Source organism: Sinohyriopsis cumingii, unplaced genomic scaffold (genome assembly GCF_028554795.1).
Source record: "Sinohyriopsis cumingii isolate HCF-2022 unplaced genomic scaffold, ASM2855479v2 utg000624l, whole genome shotgun sequence".
Lineage (NCBI taxonomy): Eukaryota > Metazoa > Mollusca > Bivalvia > Unionida > Unionidae > Sinohyriopsis > Sinohyriopsis cumingii.
In genome coordinates this window covers 1,532,501-1,552,506 of record NW_028315919.1, presented here as the reverse complement: position 1 = coordinate 1,552,506, position 20,006 = coordinate 1,532,501, and the positions used below count along the sequence as shown (strand labels likewise).

Genomic DNA, 20,006 nt, shown 5'->3' with positions numbered 1-20,006 from the left:
GTCCTTACCGATCGTCATTTTCAATAATAATAATAATAATAATAATAATAATAATCGTAAGCTATGAAACATTTTAAAAATTCTAGGCGTGGCACTAAAACCAGACATACTACAAAACAACGGTATTCCTATGAACAGCGGGTATACTGCAGTATGACACTGGATGGTTCTTGTACAAACCATTAATGGAATCATCAGTTATCTTGTTTGAAACATATTTCCGTGTATGTATATACATATGCATATATCTGTATGAATATGGGGGTGATGTGTATATCTAAATGTGCAAGTTGTATGTGCATGTTTTTGTGAATGAGTATGCCAATATATGCATACTGGTTTCGTGGGGAAAAATGCTGATATTTTCCTTCTATCGTGATATATAGTCTACAAATTATAAATGTAAACCTTATTTAGTTCAGAATTTACAATTATTTACTTTTTTTCTTAATTTCTATTCTTTCATCTTAAAATGACAAAACAATAATCGCCTAGAAAAATATCCAAGATATATATTATATATATATATATATATATATATATATATATATATATATATATATATATATATATATATATATATATATATATATATATATATATGTGTATGTGTGTGTGTGTGTGTGTGTGTGTGTGTGTGTGATATCTATCTTTGTGTGAAAAAAGTTTGAACGATGTGTAATTTGTAGAACAATATTTTACAACGGTAACCATTTTTAGTGACTGCAATAACTTTAGGCGAAGAGCTGGGAAATTTAACTGACAGTAAGTCCTTGAAACATAGTAGCATGGTAGCCATTTTGAACATTTACTTCAAGCAGAGCATGAAAGGGTTAACGTTTTATTTTTTTAGTGAACCTGTGTGAACTTTTTTCAAAGACAATACCATCAATGAAGAACAGTTTGAAAGTGGATGTGTATTGAAAATTATGAGGTCATTTAAAATTTATATTCATTGATGAAACTAGTACTGAGTTTTATGAAATATTTTATGCATGTCTGTCTGTCTGTCTGTCGGTATGTATGTATGTATGTATGTGTGTGTGTGTGTGTGTGTGTGTGTGTAAGTAGGTAGGTAGGTAGGTATATTACAGAACTGATAACTATGTGTCAAGTATAGTCATTACGTGATGCTTGGCGTAGCACTGTCACGTTGAAATCCGTTTTCTATTCCGTACAGGATAATATGGTGGAAAAGGTTAGCCTATATCTGTCTGTATGTCTCTTTTATAATAATTCCCTTTGTCTTTACCTTTTTTTATAATAATTCCCTCCGTATGTATTACGTAAGCTTAGTAATATGTTTTTAGCAAAATAACGTGTCAGTAAGTGTTCATTTGTTATTAATCTTACTAGATTAGTTCTTTGACCTTGATTTCTGCACTCAAGGGTTCTGCTTGAGTGGCATTAAAGTCAGGAAACCTGACTAATAGGTACTAAGAATAAGTGGAATCCATCTGGTAAACCAGTCTAGAGTTTTCTATTGAAGACTTTGCTTCAGAGTATCCTTATAAATGAAAATTGTTGCAACGGTGATTAAAATCCACCATTATTTTACGCATGATATATTTCCTTTTACAAATCTTAGATATTCTGAAGCTACTAAATTTCCTCTTGCTGTTATCTTCAATGTTTGTTTCTATATTTTTAAAAGCGTGTCTGAAAATCTGTTTTTTTTTTCATTTCTGTAAATACTTCTGATGGTCTTTTGAAAGCTTTTATAACTACATAGTATTTGCTTTACAATTTTAGTCGGAAACAAGTCTATTTAATAGACTGAAAATATAGATAAGCCTTACATTTGTCGAGTATGTTAGCTGTGTTGTGTACATCCATGAACATCGTCGCACAATGTATTTTATCAATAGTCTGTACACATTATATATAGTGTGTGCAGTTTAATATTTTTGATATTACAACACGTTAACACATCACTTTATGTACTTCTGATTGGCCCAAGTAAGTCCGTGAACTTGCGCAACATGCTCTTTAATTGATTGGCTGCGATCGTGGGAAACGTTTCTTTTTTATCCCGCCTTACGGAACCTTTTCAATTTACTAATAAGATGAACATTTTGGCGCCATTTTATGAATCGACTACCCAAAGGGAATTTGGAAAATAGGTCACGTCATTCCGAATATGGCGAATTTACCACCACATGTACTCTTTACGCCAGGTATAGCATAGCATACTTTGATAAAACGGCATAAAACCCCAAGACAAGAATAACAACAAGTAAAACTAAGGGTATTGATCAGTTGATAGTGGGTGTTGGGGTAGGGGTGAATTATTTACCTGTAATATTTAGTACACCCTATATACAAGCCTGGTTTAACTATTAACTTATAGAAGTCAATAAACTCACCTCTGTTCACAAAATAATGTGGACATAAACCAGTCTCCCACTTACAGAACATCATCCAACCACAATATATTTTGCAGGGTTAATATGTAATGTTATTCCGACTAAAATGAGATTTGTTGATGTCTTCTGTAGTCTACTGTTCGTAATCAAATAATGCAAATATCCATTCACAAATGCATTACAGTAACTATGAGAATTTCTGCAACCAGTAATCCTCCATTCACACGAATATCGTATCAATCTAATGTTTAGGTGTGAGAGTGACACTTTAGGGTAAACATGGATGGTCTACTGTACTTTAACCGGTACAGTATCAAGCAATGTGATATCATAAGCATTGGACATGCGGTGTTGAAAAATGATTTTGTCTGTGTAAAATGTTCTGTTTATCTGGGAGGACACTTCTTCTTTGATTTATAGTTTGCAACAAAATAGTATTATTATATTTTTATAAACGTTAATACATGTTCAACTCGTTAGCGACAATTTGTTACGCAAGAACAAATTAAATGTGCGACGCTTTAGTCAGAATGACCGAAATTATCCGCTCTTCTTTCTCACAAAACGTTTTCCAGTGGGGAAAAAACTGCGTGATAAAAGGAATCTCTAATGGGTAATAATTTAATATTACATTTATGAAACCCGTTGAATAATGTCCAGCTTCTGCAAGTCTTGCTTATTCTTTGAATTTAGACTGCCAAATTTTTTATGTAGACATTCACGATTCCGCCTTCCCAATGCAAAATAATTCTGCTACTAGTACTGCATTCACTATCGGGGTTACCTCCCTTAATTTTTACCGGCACGTTAGACAATACAATATTTATAAAAAGATCTTCTAGAAAAATTTATTTTTGTATTTCTTGTAATATGAATCCAAATTTAGTTTTTCTAATAAATAAATATAACTTCCCTCTTCCTCACCCCCCCCCCCTTTATTCACATGATCACCTGTAGATAGTGTAACATCCTTAAATATAGTAATTCTAGAAAAATATAAACTTGGTAACGTTTAATTAAAATTATTTCGGTCGACTTATTTCCTGTTTATTTTCTTATGTAATTTTAGATACTGGATGTTGCTTTGATTTTATAAAGCATAATTGCCTGCTATGCTGAGAGTTTTCTTGTCTTCATTATGGACAGTTTAGAATCGGGATTCAACTTGCAGACCCTCTAAAATGTAATATTATTCCTAATTGCCTCGACTGGGTGGCACCACTAAAGTCACTGAGAAAAAGAGAAAGTCAATTTTTACGAATTCTCCACTATTAGGTCTGAAGTGTCCCCGTCCCCGCAAAACCCCAAAATAAAATAAAAAAATTCATTGGAATTTTAATGAAAACAATTCTCATGATCAACCGACTTAAGGACATTATTCTCCATACAAAAGATACATCGCAGTAGTTAAGTTGAAAATTATAACCAATAGTCATGCGTAGTCCTAGAGACTTTTAATTTCAAAATTTGGAGAAAATCCTCTATCTCCGTGTTGATAGATATAGATTCCTTACATACAGTAGCTCGAGTACTATCTACTGTGCGTTAATCTAGAACATACTAATACATAAATTATCAAGATAATCTTGAACATACTGATACATAAATTATCAAGATAATCTTGAACATACTGATACATAAATTATCAAGATAATCTAGAACATTCTAATACATAAATTATCAAGATAATCTAGAACATACTAATACATAAATTATCAAGATAATCTTGAACATACTGATACATAAATTATCAAGATAATCTAGAACATTCTAATACATAAATTATCAAGATAATCTTGAACATACTGATACATAAATTATCAAGATAATCTTGAACATACTGATACATAAATTATCAACATAATCTTCAACATACTGATACACAAATTATCAAGATATTGTTGAACATACTGATACATAAATTGTCATGGTATATTATGTGTTGGAAGAAACACGTGATCTTGCAGAACAACATTTAGTTTCATTAATCTCCCATTGGCAACTATTTCTACTAACAACAAAAAATAGTGACTGTCATCAACGGACCGTCATAAAAAATGTCTCAATCTCTAAATGAAATATATAATGTACGGTTACATCTTACCCAAGAAATTGCAAGGACGTACGGAAATATTGAATTACAGTCCGTTCGACTCCATATACACGTGCATAAGTATGGTTTTACAAAAAGCATTTGTGATGCCCAAAGACGTGAGAATATTCCTAAGTTTGACCGTTGAACATATCTAGAGGACGATTGCTTAATATGTGAAAGTAGTTTCACAAGACTGGATCGAGATCCGTTTACAAACTTGAATCATACTGGGTAATCGGGATAGATTTTAGTGGCATACGGAAGGATGGAAGTACGTCAAAAATCACATATTAATACATTTTGGTAAAGACATTCTATGAACGTGCAGCTTTAACTCTAACGCGAATTTCGTATATTCCGTGATTGTGCTAGAAGCTTCTTAAATAAAATAGTCAGGTCTACAGTTCTGAAGTGAAATATCACAAGTCAGCGTGCTGGACTCCGAACAAATCACGCGTGGTTTGGCTATCGTGGTGTGCTCTGGGTAAGGCAATTAAATCCAATAAACTTTAAGTATTACTGAGCCGAAAAACAGCAATGAAACGAAATCAACCCATATATGGGCATCTTTCTGCCAGTCACCGGAATCTAAAATTAAAGATACAGTATTAATTGTTGTCCAAGAGACTTTAATGCGGTGTACTACCCTTTCGGTAAATAAATAATTCATCATACATCGTGTACAAGATTCATCATGGGTAATGAAACCAAGAGTATCTAGACAGATTCATCTATCCCGATAAAATGAGCTAACTCCACCAGAGCGCATTAACACCAATATGTGTGGTATGAAGCAAAATCAGAGAATTTAAAAATAAAACATAATTGATTCAACTCTTAAACAATTAAACAATGACAGATAGTTAATCCTAATTGAAGCTGCGTTCAACATTTTCCACAACTATTTCATATTTGCGTAAAATATAAGTGACCTCCTGTGCAGGCAAAGGATAGCCTCCCCATCGTAGATATTTTGGGATAGCCTCCCCATCGTAGATATTTTAGGATAGCCTCCCCATCGTAGATATTTTAGGATAGCCTCCTCATCGTAGATATTTTAAGATAGCCTCCCCAGCGTAGATATTTTAGGATAGCCTCCCCAGGGTAGATACTTTATTTCACGTTCTTGGGGCAAGAGCATTTTGTGAATTTTAAAATGATTTTATTTTTAAGGAAAAAAATGATTTGTTAATCAACTACTAACAATTGAGCATTGAATTAAAAAATACAATCTTTTATTGAAAAACAAGTTAGTAAGTGAAAATAATTATTTCATTATGTATTGTTCAGCAATTTTGCAGAACAGAATTCATTGTTAAAGCTATGTGAAACCTACCATGGGGAGGTAATTCGATGATGCCACGGGAGGTGACCGATATGATCATAATGAGTCAATGACAGGTAACTAGCTAAGGCAGTACCATGTTAAACCAAGTTTTAAGTTCTGATTTTCCTGATGCATCAGACTTGCAACATCCATATTTAAATTTACTTATCATCTCTCCAGCAGTGATCAATTATTACGTGGATAAATATAAATGCTTTTATTTCCCCATCAAAATAAACAAATATAATTCTTATAAATGTACTTCATTAGTACAGTCAACCATTTTCAAATTAACTTAGTATAGTTAGTTATAATTACAGTTAAGATGTATTTGATAGGTTAGTTATTGGTTTGATAATTTTAATTTTGTTTCCTGTTTATACACGCTAAGCTAGCAACGCTGAGCAGAAATTTGGTTCTTTGCTGTAGTGAATTCCAAATAAGGACACATTTGTTCTCTACACGTTTAGTCCATGTTTCATATGCACACAATAAGTTGCGTTAAAATCATTTTAAGATATATGTATCTACAATTATACATATCACTTTTGAAGGTACATGTCAGGAGCTACCTAACTATGATACATAGGTATATAGGTTTATAATGCTGACGAGTAGTAAGCACAAAAAGAAGGGTGAATACTTTCCTTTATTTCTATAATCAGAACATACATAAAACAGTTTTATATGATCATAACATACATATAATAGTTTTACTTTGGAGAATATCTAGGGAGGTTGAATACAGGCACTTTAGTTATATCAAAGGAGATGATTTGCTAATGAATCACATATCGTCTCCAACGGCTCATATTAGGAGAGTATCCAGTCGAATCATCCTGGAATGAGTTTAATTGTCACGTGTTAATATTCCGAAACACTCAAAGTCCAATGAGAGAGAGAGAGAGAGAGAGAGAGAGAGAGAGGGAGAGAGAGAGAGATAGAGAGAGAGAGAGAGAGATATACATTTCCTGCAATGAGATAAATCTTAAAAGCATAACAATAAAATGTATTATACATGTTAGCACTAGATTTTATATATATATATATATATATATATATATATATATATATATATATATATATATATATATATATATATATATATATATATATATATATATATATATATCTTCGTACACGGTGAACGGATGGTCAGTACGTTAATATTGTGGTGAATATACATGACATACATATCATACTCTTGTGAATGTGAGACGTAATTGTGCTTGTTCCACTACTATTCAAGTGACAAGTTAGTTTACTGCAGCAACAACAACAAAAATTCAGCTTTCATACTGATATTTTCAATGCAAAATAAGAAAGTAAAGAGTCAGGACCGCAACCCATACTTACCAATGACAGACAAATGGCGGGGATGTTAAATACAGATGGATCCTTCACGCCCACCGTGATGCCAGAATACTCCGACACTTTCATGACTGAGATTTAGAAGACAAAAAAATGAAAACATGATTGTTTAAAAAATCGAATAAAACACTGTTGAATTTATGGACAATGTGTACTCTCTCTCTCTCTCTCTCTCTCTCTCTTTCTCTCTCTCTCTCTCTCTCTCTCTCTCTCTCTCTCTCTCTCTCTCTCTCTCGTGTAAAGTACAATTTGACTGCTTTAACCTTGATCATATAATTTGCTAACATTTTAAATGCTTTTCGTTATATTTATGTTTACACTTAGCAAATATTACCCAGAAAAATAGATCTTTTTGATATATTAAATATCAGCGACAAACATTTGCTCTGAATTTAGGTTAAAAAATCGCTCCCCATTTTGAACATTCAATATAGGTATCACCTTCCGTAGTTGTTGACTTGTTACATTACATTTACATTTTTTTTTCTTGTCCTAGTGCTGTTCGGTTGTATACGTTACTACTCGGTCCAGAGATATAATATGGATTGAACGAATAGGACCTATGACGTACGCCTAGCCGGTTAAATGGGAAAATTGTAATATTAGTATTCACCTTGTGCATAAGGAAGGGTGCCTGAAGAGATCGCCATGACAGGGATGCAATCGTTTGCCGTTACCGTCAAGTAAGTCTCGAGACCTCTGACATTGAACCTGAATATTTTCACCGCTACATTCTCAGACCCAGCGCCGAAATACGTCCTGTCCACAAGGGTGGCATTTTCTGTCGGGAATGAATGAATAATAGATGACTTCCAAGCTTGATAAATGACTTTCGAATTTACTAGCCAGCTACTTACAAGTAACTAAGAACAAGGTATTTATCTTAGCTACTATATATACCTAACCAATGGAGCGATTTAATAATTAACTAAAGAGAGTATATCTACGGTTTTGAATAGATATAAGGAAATAATTTACGAGTGAAGTCGAAACATTGTATTCTCACTCGTGCAAACTAGTCCGCTTAACCAATGAAATATTTCCCTATATCTGCTATAAAACTAAAACAGATTTTCTTTTCATTTTATATTGTTGAATGCATAAGCCATCAACTTGCACTGATTGTTTTGTTCGATTCTGTGTTAATGCGGTTACCTGTTGCATTAATACGTCGATAAAATGAAGTTCCGAAATTTGACGAAAATTTAGGACAGTAGCTTTTTGCATATTTAGCTCCTACATATAATACTTCAAGCTGTGTATGGTGCAAAATTATTGAATGTTTTCATATGAAAATGAAAATATTTTTATATTTTAATATCCTTTGAATACATTTCTCGCGAGGGTTGATACAGTGAATAGTGTTAGAGGTGGGGTGGGTCCTGTATAATTATCACATAGTGATCGTATCCGGCAGTTTTCAGAGCATAACGTCTTTAAGCAAAATATTCAATAACTGAGTTTACCGATAAGGATTTTATTGTTTACGTTTCGGTTATTTCTGCATTTAAAAGCACAATAGTGCAGTTGAGAGTAAATTTTCTTATGATCGTGTTGAGATAGTTAAATAATTGATCAAATACTATGTAAAAGACAAGGTTTAATTAATAAAGGTACGTAGATTTTTTCATTATGAAATACGAGCGCTTAGATATACCGTCTCGTCCTGAAACTCGCGCTCAGCATTAATCGGCAGATCCTTCCAGGAAGAATGAAGGTAACCTAAATTTGCATAATTATAAGCTAATAATTGTCACACAGAAGCTGCTGATGTATAAATCAACCGCGTTACCAAACCGAGTAGGCCTATATAACGTCGCCCTCTTAGAAGTGGGGTGGTTAATTGGATTTGGCTGGTGTTATCTAGAGGATGACCTCCCTCGATATTATAGCCCAGCGGGAGTGAAAGAAGAATCGAATTTCAAGAGAACTGAGCGAGAATATTGGAAAGAAATAAGACAATACGAGCCCTCTTTGACAAAGGAAATAACAAATTTAATCTGAACAAATTAATAACGGCTATTCCAATTCAAGTAAGATTATATCCATATAACTTAATAGGAGTGTCCAATTTGGATTTATTTCATCATCATGACGAGAGGTGAAAAGAGCGCAGTGTCCACGGTTGATTTGCATCACCTTCCTCTCTTGTTCGTATATCAACGTCTCCTAATTCATCCTTCCTAAGTTCTATGCTTTGCCCATTCAAGGATTTCCTGGTCATTTTATTCTGACCTCGTCCTTCTTTTCTTCCGACTTTTGTCTTCAGACTGTCCCGTCTCTCTCCTAGAAAGCTGTTCCTTTAAGGACAAAATTATCCCTAAATGTCTGTATACCCCACTCACTAGACGTACATAAAATTCCCTCACGTTACTCAGAGCATGTTAGCTATCCAAACACTGCCTAAATTCTAACTTAGTACGGTAGGACATTGACCTCTCTGCCAGCGGCAGGTCTTAAATTACCACGCGAGCGGCTATCGAATATTACCGCATTCTTTTACATATGCTACTACATATTCTATTACTATTGCATGAAATTCACAAATCGTAACTCACAGCAATCCTTAACTTACAAGATTATTCAAACATTGCAAAATCAGATATAATTAGGTAATTATCGTTAATTCATGATAGTCTGTAACGTCACAACAAACAGAGAAAGTTATTTCACATAACCCTGTGAAATCCTACGCATATGAACATTTTAATCGCATGCAATCAATTCTACCAATGGTCTAATAACTGTAAACGTAAAATGTAAAGTGCATAACAATTCTAGCATCAACACTTTCCACTTTCCATGAAATTGAATAAAATAAATTGCATAACAACTCTAGCATCAACACATTTCAATGAAAATGAATAAAATAAATTGCGTAACAACTCTAGCATCAATACATTTCCATGAAATTGAATAAACGATACATAATATGGAAACCTAGTCATAGAAAACACATTTGCATAAAACAAACAATCAAATAATACAATAGTACGTGAAACTAAAATTGCGTACCTTATTTCTGTTCTCTTTCAGAACTTGTGTGTCATAACACTAAAACCTTTCTTTTTACAGGATGGCCACCTGGTCCCTTTCAAAGCAAAGCACTATTCTTTTTATACCTACCCGGAGTCAAGACTCTCTTCTCTTTCAGGAAATTTCAGGCCAAAGAATTTCGACTAAGTTTGATTGCTTCTAAAGCATACGCCTTAATTTATTCTGCTGAATCTTAGGCAGCAGCGGTCCCTAAATTGTCCCAAGGAAATAATTCCTTTCATCAGGTTTAGACAGCACAGAATCTATGAATGACAGTGCGTAACAATTTTCCTTTGAAAAAATGATAAGTGGACATAGGTTCCTACCAAGCGATTAGGATTGGTAGCTCAAATGTTTACTTTCTAAGGACCATGTTAAGATATCCCGGTAAATTTCACTGAGTTGGAATGCTGCCCCTTTGAATTTTACACTGACATGGGGGGGGGGGGGGGTTGAACGAAGACAGGTCGAAATGACCATTCACAAAGACCTTTCTGGCTTAAATGCGATAACATTTTAATGCTTAATGCATTCAACTTTAAAGTTGAGTATTGTAGTAATTCAAAATTCGACACTTGACAGCCTACGATATGCTTTTGGTTCTGATCCCTTTCCTATTTACTTTCTATTGTTAGAGGAAGTAATGAAGTTTATTTTGAACTAGTTTTCATGACTATTTTTAAATAGTGTTTGTTGTACGAGAATGATTTAAATTAACGGACTTTGTAAAGTGTTACAACGAATCCACTGATAGTCTTGAAAAGTAACACTTCAGCTACTTAAGTGAATTTGTCCATTTTTGTGTTTGATAATTTGCACATATTCACATATCTTTATGTCAGCAGTGTTTTGCACATATTAGTGAATTGAAGGCTGGCGACATTTCACCCGACGGCTGGGACGTACAGGTCAAGAACCAATGCACCCGAATACAGACGGTCCGTAAGGGCATAGCACTCAATGATGTGAGGAGAAGCCAGATGGTGGCAGAGAAAATGGGCGCGGCAGCAACCACAGCAACTCAGACTTCCCAGTACGTCTGCACCAACTGCAATAGGGACTGTCACTCGCGCATAGGCCTGCTGCACAGCCCCAGCAGACGTTGCCAAAACCCAAGAGACAGACCACACTCTAAGGGCACTAATCGCAACGTATCTCGAGATTGAGCCGCAGATGATGAGCGAACTGAAGGTCTATCTATTTTACCAAGACGTGCATGTTTAAACTGCTTAGTTTTTGGTAGACACTCAACCAACCCCCAACCCCATGTCATTTGATAAAGACCAGTCACACTGAATCAGATACAATACAAAATGCAGAGGTCACCTCATTAATATGGCAAACTTTTCTTACACCAAATATAATAATGTCATCATCTATTTTGTCTTCATCATGAAAGGCTACTATTTTTAAAAAGTTCAAACATGGTCTCCTTTTAAATTGTGAATCGCTGTATTTAATAATGTAGGGCTATTGCTTTAGCAATGCAAAAAACCATTTTTAAACTTGATGCATGCATTAAGTATTTCGAAAACCCCAAAATATGTTAAGATAATACTCCATATGTAATATCATGATACACATCAGGACTTAAAGAATTCTAAAATGTCTTACTTCACAGAATTCAAATTAACATGAAGGCGTATAAGAAACATAAATTTCCTTCATATTTAATATAATAATTTGGGTAACAAATTTAATTGCTCATGCTGCTGTGCATTCAGTTTTCCACCTCTGAACACGCGATTACTGCAAATGATTTCTGAAATATTTTTTTTTAACTTGATGCAATGAAAGGTTTGATATTTTTTTATTTCTCTCACGAACTTGTATGTATTCCTTAAGCATGTGAGTTCCTAAGCTTACAGCTTCATGTACACAATATGTATCACAGAAAGATAATGAATAACTGTATAAGGGATATGTTGCACAGCTGCATATTACACACATGTAACAACAGCTGCATATGAATGTTAAACATTTCCTCTATTAAGATAAAATAAAAGTACTGCATATATTTTGACACAAAATTACACAACTTTGGTAGCGAATTGTACAATACAACATTTGCTACCATCACATCATCTATTTCCAAGGTGGAGTTGCAACGATTGATACCTGGTGTAATTACATGATGTTTTAAACGTTGAAGTTTCCATCGGATTGTGACTTTAGCTTTAAAGCATTTTTCTATCACATTCATACCGGGATTTTGTATGTTTAATATATAAAGGCTGTGTGATCTTTTCTTACAGATTTAGCAGTTACACCGCAGCCTTGTCTGTTATGTCTTGGAGCCAGGTTCAAGACAGTGTGGTGGTTATCATCTAGCACCAGACACAGTATGTGTGTAAAATGTAGGGAGATGCCCCAGATCTAGCAAATGTGTCTTGTACGAGACAGCTGTTTATATCACTTCTGCCGGTAATGAATATGTTACCTTTTATGTGGAATTTGTACTGTCTCTTAATGAGCTGTTCATAATATTCTAAAGAGGGCATTTAACATAACGAATTTTCAAGGTCTTTTACGGAGACCAACTGAGACATATGCTTTGACTATTTCCTTGCAACCATTGTAAATGAGGTTTGAAATTATCAGCCATCCAATGAGACATACATGCATATGCAGATGTTTAGGACTATTTTTTTTACAGTTGATCCATATCTAGTAGATTCTTTTCACTAACTGGTTTCAATGTAGGTACTGCCTTATGGTGAACAAATCTACGATGATCATGATAGAATAATAAGCTTTTTGTTTTATAAATATATTCATATGCAATCAGAGGATTCTATTTGATCCAATGTTTTGGGTATGCGACTCATAAACATGCTCAAAAAGTACTGTTACGACTCTATGGTCTTCCACTAAGTAACAGAAAAAGAGCCAAAACCAACAAGTTTTGTAAATTTAAGAAGTAATTTATTTGACTAAAACAGAAAGTAAAAATGCAGAAAAAAAATTACAGTATTGTGAATTAATTCCCAGACCGGCCTAAAAGAGTTCCAGTGGTGTTCAAAATGAATTCAAACTTATTGTACTGATGTACCAATAGCCTGGAATAATGTTGTGCTAACAGTTCATGTATCACAAGGATATGATCCTACAGGTCTTTAAATGAATTCAAACTTATTGTACTGATGTACCAATAGCCTGGAATAATGTTATGCTAACAGTTTATGTATCACAAGGATATGATCCTATAGGTCTTTAAATGAATTCAGACTTACTGTACTGATGTACCAATAGCCTGGAATAATGTTATGCTAACAGTTTATGTATCACAAGGATATGATCCTATAGGTCTTTAAATGAATTCAGACTTACTGTACTGATGTACCAATAGCCTGGAATAATGTTGTGCTAACAGTTTATGTATCACAAGGATATGATCCTACAGGTCTTTAAATGAATTCAGACTTATTGTATTGATGTACCAATAGCCTGGAATAATGTTATGCTAACAGTTTATGTATCACAAGGATATGATCCTACAGGTCTTTAAATGAATTCAGACTTATTGTACTGATGTACCAATAGCCTGGAATAATGTTGTGCTAACAGTTTATGTATCACAAGGTTATGATCCTATAGGTCTTTAAATGAATTCAGACTTATTGTACTGATGTACCAATAGCCTGGAATAATGTTATGCTAACAGTTTATGTATCACAATGATATGATCCTATTGGTCTTTAAATGAATTCAAACTTATTGTGCTGATGTACCAATAGCCTAGAATAATGTTATGCTAACAGTTTATGTATCACAAGGATATGATCCTATAGGTCTTTAAATGAATTCAAACTTATTGTACTGATGTACCAATAGCCTGGAATAATGTTATTCTAACAGTTTATGTATCACAAGGATATGATCCTACAGGTCTTTTAATGAATTCAAACTTATTGTACTGATGTACCAATAGCCTGGAATAATGTTATGCTAGCAGTTTATGTATCACAAGGATATGATCCTATAGGTCTTTAAATCAATTCAGACTTATTGTACTGATGTACCAATAGCCTGGAATAATGTTATGCTAACAGTTTATGTATCACAAGGATATGATCCTATTGGTCTTTAAATGAATTCAAACTTATTGTACTGATGTACCAATAGCCTGGAATAATGTTGTGCTAACAGTTTATGTATCACAAGGATATGATCCTATAGGTCTTTAAATGAATTCAAACTTATTGTACTGATGTACCAATAGCCTGGAATAATGTTGTGCTAACAGTTTATGTATCACAAGGATATGATCCCATAGGTCTTTAAATGAATTCAGGTTTTAAATAGTACTAAAGTTTATGAGCACCTTGTAATTACAATGAATTATTGAAATAACTAAATCCTCTCAATTGGACACAATAATTGAATAGAACGAAATGACTGTCTTCTCTACAGATATTTAAGGTAGGAATAATACTTCAGGTATTCACTACCTTTATATAAAAGACTAAGACACAATTTCAGAATGATGATGAGGGTCAAATATTCATTTCCAGAAAACCCCCTTGTCAAGCTGGTTGGTTTTTTTAACAGCAAATTAATCAGAAATCAGGCGAGCCAAAATGTTCTAAGGGAGAACCGATGACCTCAACTAAAATGGTTTCAAATCCCATCAAATTCGTAAAAAGATATTAAGTATTCAAATTAAATTACCTCATCCCAAAGTCAAAATACCTAAGTAGGCAAAATTGGTTATTTAACATCTTGTCTACTCAGTGGCCCCTAAAATATAATAAAAATATTAATGTGTGATATGGGCATACATAGCAATAATTGGAGGTGCACTTCGTAACATTAACTATACTTAATATCAGTTCCAGGTGTGATGGAACCCACAATGCGCATATCAAAATAAATAAAAAACTAGTGCAGTTTGAATCACATATTGATCAATGTTTATTTTAAAATGGAATCTTGTGGCATAGCATGAATATAAGTCGAACAATTGCATATTTATATTATATGTTTAATTTATACTCTTAAACACTTTAGGAATAGCATATTAAATTCGAATAATTGTTCAGGATTTTCAAGTTCTAATAATGGGTTGGAATGTTTTTGCCATAGCCAGTCTATTAGATGGAATATTCCTGTCCTTGATGATGAGGTCGATCTGATGAGTGCCAGTAGACATGCTTCTTATAGCCAGTTCATACCGTGGCGCCATGGCAGACTGGGGTCTGGACAAAGACATGCAATTTCCTTGTTTTGTGATTGGTAGATACGTGACAATATCCTGATGCTTTTGGACAGTGCACTGACTTCTTACCCTATGGGTTCGCATGAACATTGACACTTTCCAGTGTTTAAGAATTTGTATACAAATGAATAAAAGTTACTTTTTTGTCTTCTTCTAACTTTATATAATATTATCTCTTTATTGCATCGTACCAAAATGACTTCATTCAGATTTTTTAACACTAGTCTATTTCTGCCCTATAGACAGTGTGGGCAACAAGGTCAGATATAATCCATATCTAATGTTTTCAGTGATTGCAGACGCGATGTTATACTTTGTTTTCAACAACTGTTATTTACAAAATATCATTTAAATTATAACCTGTCATAGCAGGCACATTTTCATGTTGTATGCAGCTAATGTTAAGATTTACACAAAAACTTAAGTTGATGGCAGTTCTTGAGGCGCCAGGTTTTTACTAATTCTTCTGGGATCCTCCTCCTTGCGTTCTCCTGTCCATCTCATACAGGACTTGTTCCCAAGTAGAGAGATAGGGCCTTTATTTAGAAGATCCTTGATGTATGATGTGTTATTGTCCTTGCAAGGAAGGAGGGACCATCTGCCACTTTCCTTGTTGTAGCATCGATGATGCCTGTTTGAAAGAAAATATCCCTTTCTCAACTTGTGTAAGAAATATGCTCATGCTAACCCATAATGATCCATTACTCAGTATTAGAGCAATGTTCCTTCAATGTTCCACATACTCTGACACTGCAAGTAGATTACCTCTCATAGACTACATACCTACAAGACTGGGTGATGTATAAACATGGATAAAATACATATTAACAGAAATCAGAAGATACGGATTATGAAATATAGCTTATTTTGCAAGCAAAAATATTATATCACTATACTGATGCAACAGTTTACATTTATCTGTTCAAAATACAGGACAGAAATCTCACCTAAATTTGTTCGTAGCTACTGGCATTCTTGCACGAAAACCAAAAATGGTTTGTGATATCCTTGGATTAGTGTAAAAAAAACCCCACCACGTTTTCCTTTTGTTTGACAACTTTGAAAAAGGGCAGATAAAATTATATAATAATGTTATAGAAACCATAGAACAGAAATAATCTTAAAATTCCAAAGGCTTTATCACAGAAATAATTGCCACTCTATAAACTACTCTTTGTTCAGTTTATGAATACAGTGTAGCCTGCAATAGCTGCCAAATATGATCATACAGAGATCAACAAGAGTCAGTTGCTTCTTTTCTATGGCCCTGCCTGTTTTGATCATTACTCTCTGGGTAAGGCCACAGTTCATAAAGCAAATGCATACCTCACAGAATTGTCCACTTGTAGAGGCTGAACATTTTTTTCCCATCCGAGGATCCCCAAACTTTTTATTCCAATTTAAGCTGGTCTGGTACATAGCCATGTGGGTCCCAATAATTAACTTCTTCAGTCACATCAAATATGTAGTGCATAATATATGATGTAAATTAGATGTGGATCCCAATAAAAAAAACTGCAGAAGAAAAAAGAAACAGTAAGTGCAATATATATGATAAAATACATTTTAAAGTTAAATGCCACTGTTTAATTACGCATTCTCTCTCTCTCTCTCTCTCTCTCTCTCTCTCTCTCTCTCTCTCTCTCTCAGTGAACATACAAATTATTTAATAGGATCAAGACTAAATCTGTTACAAATTTTGATGGAAAACTAACTGGCTACTGAGCAAAAAGATCTCAAGACTTCAAGCTTAAGAAATTTTAAACTGCTGTTCACTTTCAAGTAAGTTTGTTGAGGACAGGTCTGGGTAGTTTTTGTTTTGTTTTTATTTGCTTGTCCATAAGTTATCTGGTATTTTAACGACACCTTCAGCACTACTGGCTTTATCATACTGAAAAAGCAAAAGCTAAGTGCTTTTCCCAAGGAGACATCAAGGCAGCTCACTTAGGAATTGGGTGGGTTATCAACCCAAGAGCACTTTTAATTTTACTTCATGTGACAAAATTGGTAACGACTTAGCCATTAATGTTTAAAAAAATGTACAGTTTTTCACTGTATTCTAAGTAATATAGGTACATACAATAAGTAATATGTATAATGACCACCTATTCATTCAAACAACAGAACAAATATGAACAAGACTATAACACTCATGACAATGAAACATAAGATTCAAAATGACATCCAGTTGTTTTATGTTTATTGCAGTAGATTACTGGATTGTAAGAAGCTATTAAAAATTTATATTTTGTTATACTTATCCATCTAAATTACTATTAGCAGATACCATCATTTCTACACTAGAGACATGTGGTTCAATGCAAACATACATTACATTTTCTTGCTATATACACAATTAATATCAGTTATATTAACATGGCAAGTTTTATAAGTTTTTTAAAATTTAATTTTCCTATGTGCATTCATAATGAGCTTAGTGGATAGACTGGAGGAGGGTGTTAACAGGGATTGCACATGGGACATAGTTATAAAGGGGAAAGGGGCCATCCATTTAGTACGTACGTAAAAATCTGGCAAAGACTGACCGTTTCTCCTCCCTGTACACATGCGTACTTTTTTAACCCACCCACCCCCGCGTCTGCGTACGTACGTTGACGCAAACACTGCCGCCCCGCCCCCAATTCTATAGAATAGCCTATATTTAATCCACGCAGAAACGATCAAGGATTAATAATATTAACGTGTTTAATAAAACAGATAGTCCACCGACGTTGAATGACTGGCTGCATCAAAGAAATAAGCTGCGTAACTTTAAAAAGTTTGTTTAGTGTCCACTAAAATTAAAACGCTGACTGAACCCAGTCAAACAGGTTAAGTTTTAGACAAATTAGTATCGAGGTTTCACCAACTACCCCGTTTCCTATGCGTGCGTACATTATCAGTAGACACCCCCACCCCCCTCCCATACGCAAGCATGTGCATTTGGGTTAACCACCTCCCCCTTCATGCGTATGTAATAAATGGACGACCCCAAACTGTATAGAGAAAGCATGATTAATCACAATTTCAAAATATATTGTCATCACTGGTCCTCTAAGTACTGATTTACCAGTCGTGACATGTGTGGGGGAAAGTAGTGGAGAAAAATAGCTGTGAATACCAGTTCAGCCTGCACAATATAGTGGAACCTATTCTTCTAATGAAAACAATTAAAGTAAAAGAGAGAAGGCAAACTTCATGGTATTTTTTTTCTTTTATAAAGAAGAGTATACAGTGGGGAGTCTACCTACTTGCACATTTTTTAAAAATGATCTTTATCAGCATTGCATTTGTTACATTATTGTTTTCAGTGGAATGACTGTTGATGGAACCAAAATAATAAATTAAAAATGAATACGAGAACCATAATTATTATCCTCTTCACTCAGTATCCAACACTCAAGATACTCATTGTCAGAAATCCGGTTTTTTTTAATGCAGATTAATCTTGCCTTGTTGTTGGTAAAATTTCCGGCGGACTTTTTTTTATTGGTTTTTGTAAATCGGAATATTTGTTCCTGTATGTAATTTGAGTAGGAAAGAAGGTAACAATACACTAAGACACAGCATACTGGAAGTTATTTGGGCGGGAGGGAATTGTTACTTGTTTCAGTCATTCATTATGCTTTTTCGAGGAATGTCTCGCACACTCTGATCTATTCGTGGCTTCTGTGGAATTGAAATTTGTTGAAAGAGGAAAATCGATGGATACAACTAACTGACCACTCAGTAAAATAATACGTTCAGATGGAGGTGACTAGAAGGAAAAGATCATAATGTTTTCGGAATATATTCGGAAATTGGCGGAAACTGGACATGTCTTGTGCTTGAACTGCCAAGACAAAATCTATTCTGGATCAGCTGGAAAAAAAAGTGCTCCTTAACCACGCTAATACAAAAAAAAAATAGGATAGTCAAGGGAAATCAGGTTTAAATAGACAGAAGCCTCCAGCGGTTTTTCGGTCACTTTCATTTTTGAAAATGTCGGTGACCGTCTCAGGCCAAAAGAAAATGCTTCCGATCAGCCGATGATACCAATTTTTCTTTGCTGATCTTTATCACCCCGGGGTAAACCATTAAAAAATTAAATCCTGAAATGTATATGTGCATGTAACTGAGCTGGTATAGCCCATTAATAGTCCGATAAATCAACCCCATAAATATGTGTTGATTCTGATGGACGATGTTGTGGGTATGATGTCACCTGTTCATTAGAATATGCAATTTTGCTGCATGAAAATCATTCCGGAACAAACCCGCGTACACTTTAGACAAATTGGTAACAGCCATATCGAACGCGAAATTCAAAATGGCAATATGACAGATGTTTGTGCTATTCCAAGTGGATTTATAAGTCACCAAACCTATGATTTGCTCAGGAAATGAAATATATATGTCACCAAAAGAACCCTTCAGCCGACGGTAACTGCACAGCCTCGATAAATACCGGTAAGTGTATACAATATACATCAATGTGTGCAGTCAAGTTTGAATACAGATAATTGCAGCTTTTAATGAATTAGTGATATCAGCCCCTCACCCGAAAATCAATATCATCACGGTTGAATGGCTGATTTACCGGCCTAGCCCAGT

The 20,006-nt window shown here is 34.3% G+C and overlaps 2 protein-coding genes across 8 annotated transcripts in view; both read right to left on the bottom strand.

The window, feature by feature from the left end:
* Positions 1-6,419: 6,419 nt before the first annotated feature.
* The window catches only part of LOC149773592 (mammalian ependymin-related protein 1-like), a 30,987-nt gene continuing 17,400 nt past the window's right edge, over positions 6,420-20,006 (bottom strand). For all 6 annotated transcript variants that reach the window (XM_089946319.1, XM_089946320.1, XM_089946323.1 and 3 more), the window contains 3 exons: positions 7,773-7,940; positions 7,145-7,230; positions 6,420-6,627 (listed from right to left, as the gene is read on the bottom strand). In XM_089946319.1, the coding sequence (XP_089802445.1) occupies positions 6,568-6,627; positions 7,145-7,230; positions 7,773-7,940 (314 nt within the window). In that variant the 3' untranslated portion in view covers positions 6,420-6,567. The remainder of the gene's footprint in view (positions 6,628-7,144; positions 7,231-7,772; positions 7,941-20,006) is intronic.
* LOC149773593 (uncharacterized) overlaps positions 15,086-20,006 on the bottom strand; it is a 10,027-nt gene continuing 5,106 nt past the window's right edge. Inside the window, exons 3-4 of one of the 2 annotated variants that reach the window (XR_016417357.1) lie at positions 16,740-16,928; positions 15,086-16,044 (exon numbers count right to left, since the gene is read on the bottom strand). Coding sequence is in view for 1 of the 2 variants with exons in the window: in XM_089946324.1 (XP_089802450.1) it covers positions 15,834-16,044 (211 nt within the window). In the remaining variant the exon portion in view is untranslated. The remainder of the gene's footprint in view (positions 16,045-16,739; positions 16,929-20,006) is intronic. The other variant, XM_089946324.1, reaches the window with a different exon arrangement.